Below are 17,985 nucleotides of genomic sequence, written 5' to 3' on the forward strand. Positions count from 1 at the left end.
AATTTCAAGTTTTACATCCAAAAATTCTTCATAAAGTTTATCTGATCAGACTTTAATACTTTTATAGGTTTCAACTATTTTCCTGCCTTATGAATTTGTCAATGTTTACATGTGCATCTTTATTTATTTACCAAATTGTTATTGTTTTATAACGAAAATTTCGTTTACATGCAGAAATAGAAACGATCAATTTTAATAAGTTTGAGAGATACCATAAGGATATGCAAACTTATAAAAAAAATAATACATAAGGTAATACAACAGTACACAATTTAACACAATATAGAAAACTATTAAAAACTTCAGTAACATGAATCGCACCATTAAGGGGATGATCTTAGGTGCTCATGTAGGGTAAGCAGATCTCGTTCCTTATGTGTCATTAGTCATGTAACTCATAACAGTACAATCAGGTGATAAGTCTAATTATAGTTTCCATCCAGTTTATGCATTTGTAAGCTGGTTAGATTCAAATACGAACCACACAGTATTGTTACATTGTTGAACTTACATTTAAACAAATAAAACGATGTGGAGTGTTATGTTCAGGTAATAATTTTATAGAAGTATAAGCAGTGGAATGAAAAGTGTATTTCCCTTTGCTTCGGGATATATGAAGATATGTTCACCCTCGTAACAGTCAACTTTCTCTAAGTCAAAGCCTTCGCTGAACATTTGTTTAGGGGGGGGGGGAAGAGACTGCTGGACATTTTTTTTGTGGGGAGAGACTAGGAAATAAAGGTATAACATTTACCGTTGAATAAAATAATCAGACAATGTTAAGAATCAGAATGTTCTCGAGCGGAGATTTAAGAATGCCCACAAACAAAGTTAGACGCAGTGAATTTTGAAGACGATTTAAAAAATATGGCCTTGATAAACAAGTATACCACATCTTCTGTGTTATATGTAATTTGTATTCCAGGGGAAATGGCCATATATATCTGTACCTCTTTTATTGGATCAAGTAAAGTGTTAGAAAGGACTCTGGTAACAGAATTAAAATTTTAAACCAATAACTTTCCCTATCGTCTTTTGATCATGTTGAACCATATTTAAAGTACATGCCACTGAACGCTAAGCAACCTTCAATCACTCAAGTGTTGGTATACGTAAAATTGTATAAGTGTCTGTTCATGTATATTTTTTCTTATGTGAAACTCCAGCGTGTTTACACCATATTTTTCATACAAGTGAGATGTTTACTAAGCTATTTAACCTGGTTCAATCCGCCATTTTTTATACTTCAGAAAATGCTTGTACCAAGTCAGGAATATAACAGTGTTGTTATCTTTTCGGTCGTTGTGTTTAAGCTTTTGCTTTTGCCATTTGATAAGGGACTTTCCGTTTTGAATTTTCCACTGTATTTATCTATTTTACAATGTACATGGATATTTTTGAAAAAAATTGCCCGTTGGAGTTACCTAATATGTTCAATTATAAATCTACACCAGTATAAAGTAGTATACTTATATCTAATAAGTTAATCTAACATAAATCCTGACATTTTTTTATCACTATTTAATCCCTTTTTGTGCGATATTTTTACTCTGTACGTAATTACATTCGTACAATGATGATCAAAAGACCATAACAGGATATTTAATTATGATTTAGCCTCTGAATCTTCGTAAAATGATAATCTGATGACCAAAGACGGATCTTAATTAATCCGTTTTTGTTCATATAAAACGATACACATCAATAATGTGTCATTAATGAAAATAATTATAAACAAAAAACATGAGATTGATAATTTTTATTGGACTTGTTGTGTCCTGTAAATGTCATGGAATATACAAACACAGACAAGTTCGTGCCGTAATAAATGGCGACAATAGTGTTGTGGATGTAAGTATAATATCTCTTCTTCCAAAAAAAAGGGGGGGGGGGTCGAATAAGGATTTGTTTTTATAATAGTAATAATAACTTAATGTAATTATTTAGCATTTGATAATTGTAAAAAGCAACGATAAATAACAGCCTCAGGTCCATCGAATTCCATTTAGAGGCCATGCTATAGATAGCTTGCGACCGAGCGGAGACGAGTAAAAAGTCACACTACCTAACTATTGTATCTTTCTAATTTATAGGAAGGTTCAAGAATAATCGAACTAACAATCTCAATAATCCACAATCGCAGCAACACGGAAACAGTTTGTTGATCAAAAAGAATTAATTTAAAAGTTTATGATTTTTTAAAGGTTGTCAACGAGTTGATCGTACGCACATTTTAAATCTAAAGCGCTTGTGCTCTTTATATAAAATGTAATTCGGTCAACGCCGTTACATCCAATAAATTGTAAAGCAATAAATAAGAAAGATAATCTCTTCATCTTTCATACAGGCTGATATTGATTTATTGTTTGTTGTTTTGGGTTTTTTTTCTCGGCCAGTGGCAAATAGTTCATACACAAGCAGCTCGAAATGACATAGGAAACGCATAAATGTGTGGACTTACATGCAAGAAAAATGAAGAAAAAATGAATCTATAATTGGTTACATTAGTTTGAAATATATATTCGTTAACATTTATGTATTATAGGTTTCCTGGATGTATTTATTTGTTTAATTACACATTTTTTTTTTTTTTTTTTTTTTTAGAAATATTGAATTTAAAACGATATATTTTATAAAAGCAATTCATAAATGTGAGCGGTTTTTTCAGATATTGCTGTAAAAATCATATTTTAAGTTTTTTGAAAATATATAAACTTCTGATATTGATTTCAAATAATTGTTCTCACTTTTTTTTTATTCGTTTTTTTTTTTTTATCATAAGAATCTTTACTGGTTTAAAGGTTAAAAAGAAAAATAGTAGAGTATACGTACATGGTGCACTAAATGGGAAAATCGTCAACTAATACATTTGTACAATTTAATGTACCAGTGACGAATCCATGGGGTAGGTTGGGGGTCAGGGGTTGGAACCCACTTTTTTGACGATCATTTAAATAGGGACATATATTTGGAACTCCCTTTATCCTGAATTAGGAACACCCCCTCCCCTCTTTTTATAAATAGCTGGACTCGCCGCTGTGTACTTAAAACATGTTAGTTTCTACTTAATTGTCAGTAAGTCTTAAACAGTTATTTTACCACTGAAACTTATCGTTCTATTCTTTTTCAGAGTTACTTGGAAAAATTTGGTTACATGGCACCTGCTAAATCATTGAAACTACATTCTACCACCGAGAGGACAGAATCTCTAAAGTAAGATATTGGAGATATATTAAGATGCTATTTCAATAATGATTGTTTCCTGGTTCTGAGTCGAGACTATATCCAATAAACAAGAGAGGACTATAAAATACTTTTCTACGGAAGCGCATTAGCGCCACACATTTTTTTTTAAATTTTTCTTCCTATGTTTGCGTTATAATAACGCAAAACTTTGCGTTATAACGCAAACCTTTGCGTTATAACCCAAACCTTTGCGATATAACGCAAACCTTTGCGTTATAACGCACAAACCTTTGCGTTATATAACGCAAACCTTTGCGATATAACGCAAACATTTGACTTATTACGCAAACCTTTGCGTTATAACGCAAATATCTTGATTTCAATTATTCATTAAGTTTTGTATATATTATGTCCGTCTGTCATTCATTTCGGATGTGATTTACTAGTAGATAAAAAAAGAAACATACATACAAGGCCAAATTATTATAATAAATATGCATAGGAATAATGGAATAATTGAAGTGCAATTATACATAAATTAAGACTGATTTGTGCATCAGAAAAGTATATGATTTAACAAGAAAATAGATATAGTTTAGTATATAGTCATATTAAAATTGAAAGATCAAAAATAATGTCATACAATTGTGAAACCTCCAAGTCAAATAGACGAAATGATCTTTCTGCTTTAAAATGAATTATTAATAAGGAAACATTTTTTTTAAATCTCAGAATATGATCAAGATTCTTTGATAGAAAGTCATTGAATTTTCATTTCAATATAATGAAGTATTTTTAAGATGCTTGGGTAGCAATTTAAATAGAGAGAACATAATTTTATTAATAAAACATCTTCATTCTATACATTTATTGCCAAAGGGTAGCTTGTTTGAATCTAACCTACTTTACACTGTTCTCAAACGAGAGCTTACTTTGAAAGTATATTTATATTCGGTTATAGCTATATTAGCAGGGTTGATTTTTTTCTTAGGTATAACCTCAATTTACTCAATTGTCTTTGTAATATATATACTAGTAGTAACTTGGATATCGTTTTTGGGGACCTTTATAGTTTGTTGTTCAGTGTGAGCCAATGCTCCGTGTTGAAGACCGTAATTCGGCCTATGATGGTTTACTTTTACGAATAGTGACTTAGATGGAGAGTTTTCTTATTGGCACTCTATGATGGTTTACTTTTACGAATAGTGACTTAGATGGAGAGTTTTCTTATTGGCACTCATACCACATCTTCTTATATTATTCTGCTCATTATTAGTCATTGATATGATCTAATTATTCAAGCAGTTTACTTTGCAATTACTACAAAGGTGATAAATTTTATTATATACAGCCTCCTCCATTAATAACTACTGTTTCCTTTGAATCTTAAATAAGAAATAAGATAAAACAAATGTATGCGTTATAACGCAAAGGTTTGCGTTATATCGCAAAGGTTTGCGTTGTAACGCAAAAGGTTTGCGTTAAACGCAAAGGTTTGCGTTTAACGCAAACATTTGTTTTATCTTATTTCTTATTTAAGATTCAAAGGAAACAGTAGTTATTAAAAAAAAATAAATGTGTGGTGCTAATACGCTTCCGTACTTTTCGACGTTATAGTTCAATTAATAGTTATGGAAAATAGTGTTGCAATCGGTATCCGCTGTACTTCATTTCTTATTATTAATATTTTTCGTAGTTTTGTTTTAATTAAATATAGAAATTGTATAATGTTGATCCTCTTTTTGTTTTTATTAACATTTATTATTGTATTTCGTCGGGTACAATAAATGTATGTATGTGTGTGTGTGTTTTTTTTTTCTTATTTTATTTTATTGTTATTTCTGTCAGGCTGACATGTCAAACTGTTATTATACATTGTATGATACTTTTGTCGAAATTGTATTACACAAAATGTTATATTGTATATTGAAGACCAAAATTATTTCAATACTTGATATTTATATAAGAGAAAACGAACAAATGGACTAACAACTGTTTTAAAATATATGTCCAAATTCTCCAAATGTTTTACAATGACTACCGTTCGAAACGATAGGAACATTCATGATGTACCTCCTTCTGCAAACAGCATATATTGACTCTGTGAAGAGCATTACTTTACTCCAAAAAGAGCATGTATTTCCACTGTGAAGAGCTATACTGACTTTGTTAAGAGCATTCCTTCAAAATGAAGAGCATTCTTGTTGGATGGGAAGGGGTATATTTAAGAAAAAATCCTTCATGTCATGCTCTATAACAATTTTTACATGACATTTAGGCATTAAACTTGTCGATATTTTACACTAAGTGCAATTTATATTGTAAAAACAAACACTTTCGTATATTTCGGAAAGTTAGATAAGTCAGAACGAAAACGCAAACTTTTTGCATAATTCTACAATATTCCGGGAACGAAATCAGATTATCATATATCTTCCTGTTATTACGAATTTAAAGTTACAAATACATATATTACTTATCACATATCCGTTTAAACAAATGAATAACTTAAATTCCCAGTTGTCCTACTTTTATGTTACAAAATAGACTAATAAGTTTGTTGTTAAGTTATTTTAATACGTCTAGTTCAACTAAATATATATTTATGTGCTTTGTAATTTACATTTTTTTCTACCTGATGAGAATTCGATGCTTTGCTCACAAAGATCAGACAACTCTAGAGAATCTCGAAAAGTCTTTTGAACAGAAAATATAATGGACAGTTGTCTACGGAGCACCGCTAGGACATGCATGTGTCCCTAGCGGGCTCCGTAGAACTGAATTGTTTTTCATGGTAATGAACTTAATTGTTTTTCATGATCTATTGATATTTTATTTTTTTCTACGATTCACATTTATATTTGTTCACTAATTTATTAAATCTTTGATTAAAAATGAATCCCTTTTTACCTCCTATATTATAATTGTGATATAGAACATGAAACAGATTAAAAAAAAGATTGATATAACCATTTCATCTTTTACTTTGATAGCAATAATGGGCATAGTATCACTGTTAAACATGGTACCATGTGGTGTCTTTCGTGTTGGCATGGCATGTGGTACCTTGGCATACATTTTTTTAAGATACAAAATGTATGCCCGATTATCAAGTTATAAGAGTAAACAATAAACTGGTCCACCATCCTATCTAAAAAAAATCTATCTAAATATCCGCACCGAGTGTAGCGATAACTGAACACGCCGAAAGTCCAGTATAAGTAAATAATCAAGGGGTGTTTACTGCTATACAAATTACTATTATACTTCATATGTTATGGAACTTTACATAGAGTAGTAACTATGTTCTCTTAACATATATTTTCGATTCAAAATACATATTAAAAAAATTGACAAACACAATCAAAGACACTAATAATTTTAACTAATATACATTGTAGAGCCTTCCAGACGTTTAACAAACTCCCAGTAACAGGACAGTTAGACGGAGCTACTATAGAAAAAATGAACCAACCGAGATGTGGTCTTCCAGATATGCAGGTCGGGACAGACGGTCTACCCAAACCATTTGTAACTGGTAATTATATACCGTATAACGGGTTATTTTCTCGTGGTGTAAAATTTCGCTTATTTTCGCGGTTAGAACTAAATCGTCAAAAAAAATCCGCCAATTTAAGGGAGCTACCATTTGATTTTTATGAGGGGCTAGGATGAAAAATTTTGTCATGCATTTTTTGTTAGCTGTAATCTCTGTCCTGCCTTTTTATTTTTCACTCTGTTCGGTCCTGCCTTTTTTTTAATAGTTTATCCTGACTATTTTTTACCTAAATTGTCGTCCTGACTTTATTTTGTGCAAGTATCACATCCTGCCTTTTTTTTTTACTCAAAACTTCTGTCCTGCCTATTTTTTTCAAATTTCATCCTAGCCCCCCCCCCCCCCCCCCCCCCCCCCCCCTAAAAATCAAATGGTAGCTCCCTAAAAGTGCACATGCAAAGGTATTGATAAAAGTTTTGAATCCACCAAATAATAACCGCCAAAATATTTCGTATACATGTATGAAAATTTTACACCCGTAAAAATAACCCGCTATACAGTATACAAGATTTATATAGTTAATATAATTAAGGGAGTCTAGGTACTAGGCTTTTAAAAAGGGTAATTTTAGGCTCAAAACATCATTATAGGAAAATGCGTTAGGATTATTAATAAGACAACTATCCTTCAGATACGAAATGGACTTGGTGTCACCTTACGGCCTTCAACAATATCCAAACCCCATACCTTAAAATAAGCTACACGAGTAGCTTGCTGTATGATGTGAGGCAATGCTCCGTGTTGAAGGCCGTACTTTGACATAATATAATGGTTTACTTTTTAAAAATTGTGACTAGGATGGAGAGTTGTCTCACTGGCACTAATACCACATCTTCTTACATCTATATATATATATATTATATACACAAATAAATGCACAAAACAATAAAAGAAAAACAAATATGACCTTTTTAAAAAAATGTTTAAATACGTATCTATATTATTTATATTACCAGGTCCAAAATGGAGAAAAAAGAACTTATCATGGAGAATTACTAAGTACACCAGCGATTTGACAAATTCAGTAGCAAGGTAAATATCGAGTGTATTTGCAAATTTTTAAATACAAATATAAATTTATTTACAAATTTGTATGTATAAATATTCACAATTTATGAATATAAACTTATTTACATATAAATTTATTTGTTTACAAATTTATAAATATAAATTGTATAATTAAAAATATCTCAACCAAACAAAAATAAATAGAAAATAACAGTTATAACTTAGAGTGCATGAACGAACACACTTCCCGTATACTTTATACTTAGATGGTGGTGTGCATCCTGTTCCTCCAAAAATATACTTTTAAAGACGTCGCGTACGGTGTTGGTGTTAGTTTTGGTAACGTTATTTTGACGTTATTTTTCATGCATTGTATAGATAACGTCGTACTTTTTTTATTTCGTGCAGCTCAATTATACAGCATAATTTATATGAGCGGTTTGCTTGACTTGCTACGCATAGAACCGAAATGCAAAAGCGGCACATATTTTTTTTTAAGTACAGTTAAATTAAAACGGAAAAATAATATTCATTTACATTACTATCCCCTTGGAGCAAAGATATTTTCTCTTTCTTTTGATTGAAACAGGATATTTAAAAAAAAAGTTTAAACCACTGTCTTTTCTGCTGCTTTTTCTTTTAGTTTAAACATATTTATTTATAGTGGATTGGGAAACAAGTTATTACAACTTATATTAATCCGTTTCCACTTTGAGGGTGCGAATGCTTCCTTGTAGCCTTAGCCTGCTCTTTTCGAAATCTAACTTGGTGACTTTTATGTGCAAGAGATATTGCTCTCTCTTAATAAAACACGGGTCAGTCATTTATCGCCCCCTTCCGACGGACTATCATTGTTTCACAAGACCATCATACTCGCAAATGGTGCATGTCAAGGGCTTATTCTTTTATCCGCTTTTGATAATTTCCGAAAATAAAATTTGTATTAGTTGAATCGTTTGTTTCATCGCCTGTATTAAATGGTAAAAGAATCAACAGTTGAAAGCAAATTCAAATTAACCACAATAAAATTAATTTAAAAAAATTTGCCAATTTTATAAACAAAAAGAAATTTAATCTCAACTATGAACAAGAAAACAGATGGGCGCAGATAATTTTAGCGCAAAACTACTAGGGGACATTTTAGCGCAGACATTAGAGCCCATTTTAGCGCAGGATTAATCCGTTCAGCTGTATTTTCGATAGCCCATTTTAGCGAAAACTTTCCTAGTTGAATAATACTAAAACAACGAGCATTAATTTATGCTGGTTTAATATTAAAGTTGTATGTATATATATGTTCACTTTGGTTCATCATGGAAATAAAAGTAGTTCTATAGTTGTCACTCAGCTATTTACGTTTTTCTTGATACTATCATCAAATTGCAAACAACAACATATATAAAAATACAATTTATAGGCGAATGTGCACCACAATCTAGACAAGATAAAGAGAAAAATCAGTTCCTACTGCAACTTTATCAACAGTATTGTACTGATTGTGCATGGGTTTTCTCTTCCAGATCTCGCGCATGGGTCTTTGTTTTTTAATGAAAAGTTTGCAAACAAAATAAATATTGAAACAAATATATAAAGAAAAATGCAAGGATGAACTTAAGGATGTTTTATTAATCCTTGTATGTGCCCATCGAAATTGATAAAGAAGCATTCCAGCATTTTTTTATCCTTTCATGTTCCTATGTCCCTAGAAACACACTATCCATTCTTTCTGAATTGAAAATGTGCAATATAAATTGATCCTTTTTCTATTTTAATCGTTCGTTCTAAAACACCAGGTCCCATGTACTGAATAGAGAACATTCAAACTAGTCCCCCAAACTGCCTCAAATAATAGATAAAAAGGGAGGGAGAGGATTTCAGAAACATTAAACCTGTTAAGAAAGTTTTGAATAAGCATTCAATGACATATTTGTCGCTGGACGTCAGATAAACAATGAATCAATACACAAAAAAAATGCGCCAATTTGGGTTACGCAATGTTTCAACCAATCTCATTATTATAATTAAATCATACTATTGGTAGAGAAATTCACAATTTGTTAAAACAAATTGACAATTTGTTATTTCTAATTGATAATTTGTTATATCAAATTGATACTTTGTTATATCAAATTGATAATTTGTTATATCAAATTGATAATCTGTTATCTCAAATTGATAATTTGTTATACCAAATTAACAATCTGTTATATCAAATTTATAATTTGTTATATCAAATTCATAATCTGTTATATCAAATTCATAATTCGTTATATCAAATTGGAAAAAAGTTAATTAGCATGGCACGTAAAGGCTTCCACAATTTTCGACGTTAGGCACTACATGTCAAGTTTCACAGAACGTAACGTCAAAACAAGTAAAAAAGCATGGTGTGACATTATGACTAGACAAAAGTAGTCGCTGACTGTGTCGTTAATACTTCCGACATGTGATCGAAAATGGGTTCAAAAAAATCCCTGAACATTAGATTTTAATGTTATATAGCATTTTTTGTGCTATTATAATTTCAAATTTTCCCCCCTCCAAAACTGTATAATATGACTTATCATACTTGTAACAAAAATGTAAAAAACGGCGTTTTGTGACATTTTGACTAGACAAAAACAAAAAGATCGCGTTTATTTTTTTTCCAATATTTTCTCTTAAAACTTCGACACAATTTTTTTTCATACACTTAAAAAAAAAGTTTTCACGTTTGAATAAAATTTCATATCGTAGAAAAGACTGCAACTGCCTATTACTTTTCATAAGACACTTTACCAATACGCCAAAACGTCAGAAAACTGCGAGTGTGACATTTCAACGGATTTAATAAAATGAACAATTTAGGACATAATTTAAACAATACTTACTAATTGAAGACATAAAAAGTTGTATATTTATTGTATAATTTTGACACAGGAAGGGTGGATATGTAAATTGTGGTTTGGATCTGCAGCATTCGTTCGAATTTTGAAGAGCTCCAAAAAATATGCGAGATTTGGGTTTTGTGACAGAAATACAAATTTCAAAAAATCATTAATTCTGCCACGATCTTTTGAAATGTTGTAACACAACTTTTTATTTTTTTTTCCTGATTATATACGGAATAAAAAGATATATCATTTTCGGAATAATCTATTTGAATTACCTTTAAAAATCACTCTTAACTTCACCCCTATCCATATTTTTTTTCAATTTTCGGCTTGACCACAAAACAAAGTGAACTTTTCGTCCTGGTCAGACGCGTCCAGTTAACGATGACGTCATAAATAAAACATACACCATTAACACCAAAGACTACTCTTGCTAGGAGTACAACTTTTTTTTAATAAGTTTAAAAATTGACAAGAATAACTTCAAAGCAACGCTGATCATATGTCGCGGTGTTACTTGTCTACACGCTCAAAATCAGTGTTATTAGGGATCATTCGAGTAACAAAATTAATAAAAGTATTGATTTTAAGGCATATTCCATTTCTACTTTTAATTACGCACATTTTGATATATACATTTATATAGTTATCAATTCCGAAACTTCTAACAAATGCAATAAAGGCGAACTGGAAAACAAAACCCGTATTATCACCAACACCGTACGCGACGTCTTAAAAGTATTTAAACAAATATATATGGTGGCCTTCGGCTGTTGTCTGCTCTTTCGTTGGGTTGTTATCTCTTTGACATATTTCCCATTTCCATTCTCAATTCATTTGCAATATATAGACGTTGTTCCTCTGATTTTTTAGTCCAGGATTTTAGAACCACCTTAAGCAGATTCCAACAAAAATATCTACTGTCAAGTACAAAGTCATGACAGTGATGGAACCAGGGGGAGGGTTCCGTGTGTTAGAACCCTCGGTTATTTTTTTACGATCAGTACATTTGAATGGGGACATATGGTTGGACACCGCTTTTGTATCCTGGGTTAGGAACAGTCCTTATGAAAATGTCTGGATCCATCCCCCTGTATGATGCCAATTCACATCCTTTCCTCATATCCCCGATTATAACATTGATTAACAAATAGTCCTGTATACAAGATATTATGATGCCTAGTAAAAGTGTTATTTATATAGAATAATTTAGATAATAACAAATATAATTCGTAGAATATTTTATTTCTATTTGATAGGTCTGAAATAGAGAGATCGATGCTAGCTTGGTCTGATGTGGCAGATTTAACCTTTACAGAGGTCACATCTGGACAGGATCTTGATATTAGATTTGAAACCGGAAGTCACGGTGATGGGAGCGCTTTTGACGGTAGAGGTGAGAGGAGTATTTGATTACGTGATTACTTGGTCGTTTTTTATATATAGTGACTATTTGATTACCAGACAAACTATTTCATGATTAATTGATTATTTAATAAAATAACTAACGATTATTTGATTATATTGGCAAAACAATTATGATCATGTGATTGGGTGTCCAAGTATTCACTGTGAATACTTGGACACCCCCATAGGGGCCTCAGAGGTATTTGTAACTTACATTTACTGAACTTAGCTTTTTTACTGTTCAGGATGATTTTTTACTAAAAATATATTCTGATCTCAGTTTGATGAAAAACAAAATATTCTTTTCAAGCAGTTGACAAAGACAAAATATTCTGAATCCCAATTTTCCCCATACCCTATAGTGTCAAAATTAAAACAAATAATTTGTTTGATAGCGTTGAAAAACTAAACAAAATCCTTCGCGGTTTCTGCCTCAGACAACAAAAACATAATCCTCCTCCATTAAGTTGAATGGTTGCTCTCTTATTATTAATATTTATAAACTGATTTATATTTCTATAGGTGGAGTTCTTGCTCATGCATTTTTCCCTCAGGACGGCAGAGTCCATTTTGACGATGGTGAAACATGGGTTGTAAACAGAACCGGTATTGACCTATTTATCGTTAGTGCGCATGAATTCGGACATGCTCTTGGACTTGATCATTCTGAAAATAACGATGCTTTAATGGCACCATTTTACACCGGATATATAGCTGACTACAAACTCCGGCCTGATGATATAGCTGGAATTAGATCTTTATATGGTATGAGTTTATTCTAGATGTAACGATTTAGATTGGCTGACAGTGTTTTGACGATGGTGAAATATGGATTGTAAACATGTCACGTGACCTTCAGCGGTTTTTAAATATTTACTCTGGCTTAAATTGGGATTGATGTGGAAAATGGTTAAAGAAAAAAATACTAGAAACAATGGTTCCTTTGAAAGCAATCGTGATAATCTTAAATAACCGTTGTTGTGAGACGACTTATTCGTTTGATACATTTCAGGCTGATTTTAATCTGTCTTTCTCTATTTTGGATGTTTTCTGTCTCCTTGATGTTAAACTCGTATTCTTTTTTATTGTAGTTTCATTGTCTCGCCATATAACTAAGAAAAGAACCTTGTAATACTAATTTACTTATATTACAGGTGCACAACAGACGCCTGCAACAACTAAAGCACCAACTCAACCACCAACTCAGCCACCAACTCAGCCACCAACTCAACCACCAACTCAACCACCAACTCAGCCACCAACACAGCCACCAACTCAACCACCAACTCAACCACCAACTCAGCCACCAACTCAGCCACCAACTCAGCCACCAACTCAACCACCAACTCAGCCACCAACTCAACCACCAACTCAGCCACCAACTCAGCCTCCAACACAGCCACCAACTCAACCACCAACTCAACCACCAACTCAACCACCAACTCAACCACCCACTCAACCACCCACTCAACCACCCACACAGCCACCAACTCAACCACCCACTCAACCACCCACTCAGTCACCAACTCAACCACCAACTCAACCACCAACTCAGCCACCTACTCAACCTTCAACCCAGCAACCAAGCCAACCAACACCTGCACCAACACCAGCAGTAGATAATAGACCTAGACTTTGTAAACTTCGATATGATTCCACAGTCAGAAGTATGTTTATTTCGATATGGCTATATAATAAAATATAAGATATGGTATGATTACCAATGAGACAACTGTCCACAAGAGACTAAAATGACACAGACATAACAACTATAGGTCACCGTACGGCCTTTAACAATGAGCAAAGGCCAAAACCGCATAGACAGCTATAAATGGCCCCGATATGACAATGTAAAACAATTTAAACAAGAAATAACATGTAGAAATCGTTTATTTGGGATATGATAAAAATGTAAAAATAGAGGACTCTTCTTTATTGCCTAAATGTAATTAAATCATTATGTAGCGGACATACGAAAAGTTGATTAGCAGCATCGTTACCAAAAGGATAATATCTGACTTAGGTTAAATTAACTATGATGTTATGACAAAGAATAACTAAACTAATTGGCCATCAACCCCCAACCAAACCACTGACTCAATCTCCAATCCAACCACCAACTTTACCACTAACTCAACCTCAAAACCAGCAACCAAGAAAACAAACATCTGCACCGACACAAGCAGTGGATAATATGTTTCGACGTGGAAAAGAAAACCTTAAAATAATGTTTTAACTATTTATTGTTTTTATTTCAGATGCAGATGGCAATTATTTGTTCTTTTTGTTACGTCGTTTTGTATTGGTATTGGACGAGGAAGATGGATTGGAACGTGGCACATTAACATCATTAATGTTTAGAGGAGCTCCCCGACGACATAGTTGTGTATTTAGGATATCACAGACTGATCAAACATACTTTTTACGAGGTAAGTTCGCATCTGTATGTCTATTATCAGTGGCAGATCAACCCCCTCCCCCGGTCCCCCCTTTTTTGGACAATCAATGCATTTGAATGGGGACATGTGGTTGGAACCCTCCTCTCCTCTATCCTAAGATGGGAACATCCCTCCCCTTTTAAAATGGCTGAATATGCCTCTGATTATAATAATTCGCAATGTTGTTAGATGCATTATTAAGTGAATGGTCAAACATTAAACAACTGCAATAGCCTCAATCGATCCTGAATTCCCTCCAGTTCATTAAACGTGGTGAATTGACCAGTAAACTTATTCAAATGAAAAGAGTATATAAAAATGTATCTGAAGTGAGCATGCATTTCTATTAACCAATCAAATGTGATTAAAATACAAACGATACATTATGCGTACAAACAGGTAACGAGTACTGTAGAAAGTATCCGAGATGGAATTAAGCGAATAAGAAATCTACGTTGAAGTCTCATATTGCGAGTGATAGTTTCTTTTTAATTGCAAAAACACATACATTGTATCTGTTTTTTTTTAGAAATGTAGCAAAAATTCATGATGATCTCCTTTAAGGAGGATGCAAAATCCATTATTTCTTTTTTGTATAACACGTTTACGTGTTGTAGCAAGAGCAGAACACATATTTTGTAACTTTACATCACGTGTGTGTGTGTGGGCAGGGGGTTTCCTGCTCCCTATGTATTTTGTAATGGGCTTTAAATCGTTATATCGTTCGGCTTATTTTTCTTCTTTAATTTATCAACTTCGCAAGTAGTTTTTCTATTGTTATTTTGACAAGACCGCTCTAGCGGTATTGATTTAGTACCTTATTTTTCACAAACATGTCAGGTGCAGTAGTTTGATGAGAGATGAATCCCTAATTGGGCTAAGCAAAAGGCTTAAAAAATGGTAGTTTCTGATCTTTACAAGACATGAAGTAAACTGTACTGATATGAACCAAGATTAGTCAGCTAAGCGCCAGAGACAATATGTACTGGTAGATTGATATTTCCTCCTGCGAAGCCGCACTTACATTGAGAGTAAACAAGCACGTTACAAAATCAATTAAAGCGTTTTGTCTTAGTAAATAAACACATCATTGTCTTACATTTACAATCAACATAATTTTTACCGTTTCTAAACGATAAGAAGCTACAAACAAACCATATTCCCAGACCAAGGGTTACGATTCACTCCCTCCTCTCTGACTTCATCATCTCTGAAGAGTAGGGCAGTGGATCATAACCCTTGGCTAGCAAAAATGCAAACAAACTTTTAACGTAGACTGCTAAACCTGAAGTTATTATATTGCTACAATTGTTTTTTAAGCCACATTGAACTATTGACAATGCATACTTTTTTTAAGTGTTTTTATATTTACGAATAGGACGAAGAGTGTATGAATTTAATTCTGAGGGAAGACGTACAAGAATGTTTTGGATCAGGGGAGGACGAAGAAGTATGCCAGAGAGACCACGTGCTGCATTCGCTATGAACGAGAATCAAGTTTATATCATTGGAGTAAGTATAAAATTATCACATTGAAACACCATTAATGGTAAATCTTGATTAAAACTATGCCAGTATGACATCATGCATGTACATTTACTTATCTTTGTTACGACTCGAGACATACCAATTCCGGAACTTTTGGCGACAGCATATAATAATTCATGTTTGAAAATGATGTTTGACTAGATTGGGTAAGTGAGCTACAATTTGATTTTTAAGCATTTAATTTAGGTGATACGACGAAAAAGATGTGGTGTTATTGAAACGAGATAGCTCTCCACAAGAGACCAAATGCCACATACATTAACAGATATAGGATCACCGTTAGGTCACAGTGAGAAAAATTAAGTTCGTTTGATATGTTTTCTTTATATTTTCAGACAACTAAAGTGTGGCAAATAGATTTATCAACTAGACGTGTGATTGCTGATTCAGAGAAGTTGATTACAGAAGAATTTCCAGGATTAACAGAAAGATGTGATGCAGCTATGCTTTACGATGACGCTACAGTTTATTTCTTCCGAGAAAATATGTAAGTGTTAAAACATACCTCAGAAGTTTTAAAAAAAAATGAAAGGTTTAATTTATATGAAGGACATATCTATTACATTTAGTTGACACATTTTTATTACCATTTGAATTCCTTAGGGGAACAGTTTATTTCTTCCGAAGAAATATTTAAGTTTCAAAATATATATTTCATGATTTATTTAAAAAAGAACCACTTAATTTATCTAAAGGGCAAATTTGTTTCATTTTGTGGACGCATTTTCTTTTTCTTATGTCTCGTAAACAAAGTGCAAAACACTACACCGGGTTTTACACTCGATAATTACCGAGTGCGCAAGTATACATGAGCACGTACATATAAATGGTTGTTGTATTTTCTCTTCGTCGCAACAAGGGAGGATAGAGTAAATAACTTTACAGACTTATGTGGTTGTGTCATTAATGTTGTTTGGTTTTTTTTTATTAAGTGAAAGAGAAAACTTTCCGATTCCTCGAAGGTTTCTATTTATTTTACTATAATCTATAAGATCGCTTCCCGTTCAAATATTTTATTATAGTATTATTAACCATCGTATCTTAAAAACGAAAAAATAGCTGTCAATAATCAACATTTTATCAGCTGTTTCATACGTTTAGTTTTATTACAGTATATTACGTGACATTACATTTTCAAATATATAATTATTTACAAATATAATTTCACAAATACAAGAAAATAACGTTTTTTAAAAGATAACTGAAAATATTTTTTTTGACATTATATATATATTTTCAATGTTTCTGTTCTTTTCAAACAGGTACTATACATTTGACATGCAACAAAAAACTCTTACTGGACCAAACGACGCCGCTTCAAAATTCATAAAGAACCAATGTACATTGTAGATAATGGATGACACGAGAAACGTGATAATAACTTACATGTCCTTTGACTCGTTCTTAATAAAAACTACATGTACTGAAAAATCAATCATTTTAGTTCTTCATATCATATGCAATGTTTTGTTTTGTTATATTTAACTCATACACTAATGTTGTAACTTCTTCAATTATGAAAATATGTCACTTTTTTAAATAATTAAAAAGCCTGAAAAATAACATCTATTTTCTGTTCAGTTTAACGGTTAACGGAATATATAACGGTCCGTTATTCCCTTCTGCTTTTTTTATGCGTGATTATAGTCCCACTCAAAAATGAAACTGGTTCCTGCGTCCGACCATCAGTTCGTGCAACAAATATTACATCAGGCTTGTCTCGTTATAATCTACGTACCAACGTGGCTTTGTATATATGGTCATTTATGTCTGCAGCCTGGCAGCTATACTCACATACTGTTTGTCGATACAATGCATTTTCAATATATATTTTTCGTCTCATTGTTCTTAAGTAACAGTAACAGTAACTGTAACTGTAACAAAGCATTATGTAATATTATTTTTATGAAACTGGTCTTTAGTTTGTATCTTTAGTAGCAAAACTTTTTTTTCATAAATCATTCGTGTT

The 17,985-nt window shown here is 32.3% G+C and overlaps 1 protein-coding gene across 1 annotated transcript; it reads left to right on the top strand.

Annotated features, from left to right (window-relative positions):
* Nucleotides 1–1,720: 1,720 nt before the first annotated feature.
* Nucleotides 1,721–17,579, top strand: LOC139527942 (uncharacterized). The gene is made up of 11 exons (XM_071323636.1): nt 1,721–1,851; nt 3,131–3,213; nt 6,588–6,724; nt 7,699–7,774; nt 11,883–12,019; nt 12,553–12,795; nt 13,185–13,697; nt 14,289–14,459; nt 15,847–15,980; nt 16,352–16,503; nt 17,279–17,579. The coding sequence occupies exons 1-11, from the start codon at nt 1,744–1,746 to the stop codon at nt 17,364–17,366; spliced, it is 1,842 nt and encodes a 613-aa protein (XP_071179737.1). The 5' UTR covers nt 1,721–1,743; the 3' UTR covers nt 17,367–17,579.
* The last annotated feature ends 406 nt before the right edge of the window (nt 17,580–17,985 follow it).

This window comes from Mytilus edulis, chromosome 6 (assembly GCF_963676685.1).
Source record: "Mytilus edulis chromosome 6, xbMytEdul2.2, whole genome shotgun sequence".
In the NCBI taxonomy this organism is placed as follows: domain Eukaryota; kingdom Metazoa; phylum Mollusca; class Bivalvia; order Mytilida; family Mytilidae; genus Mytilus; species Mytilus edulis.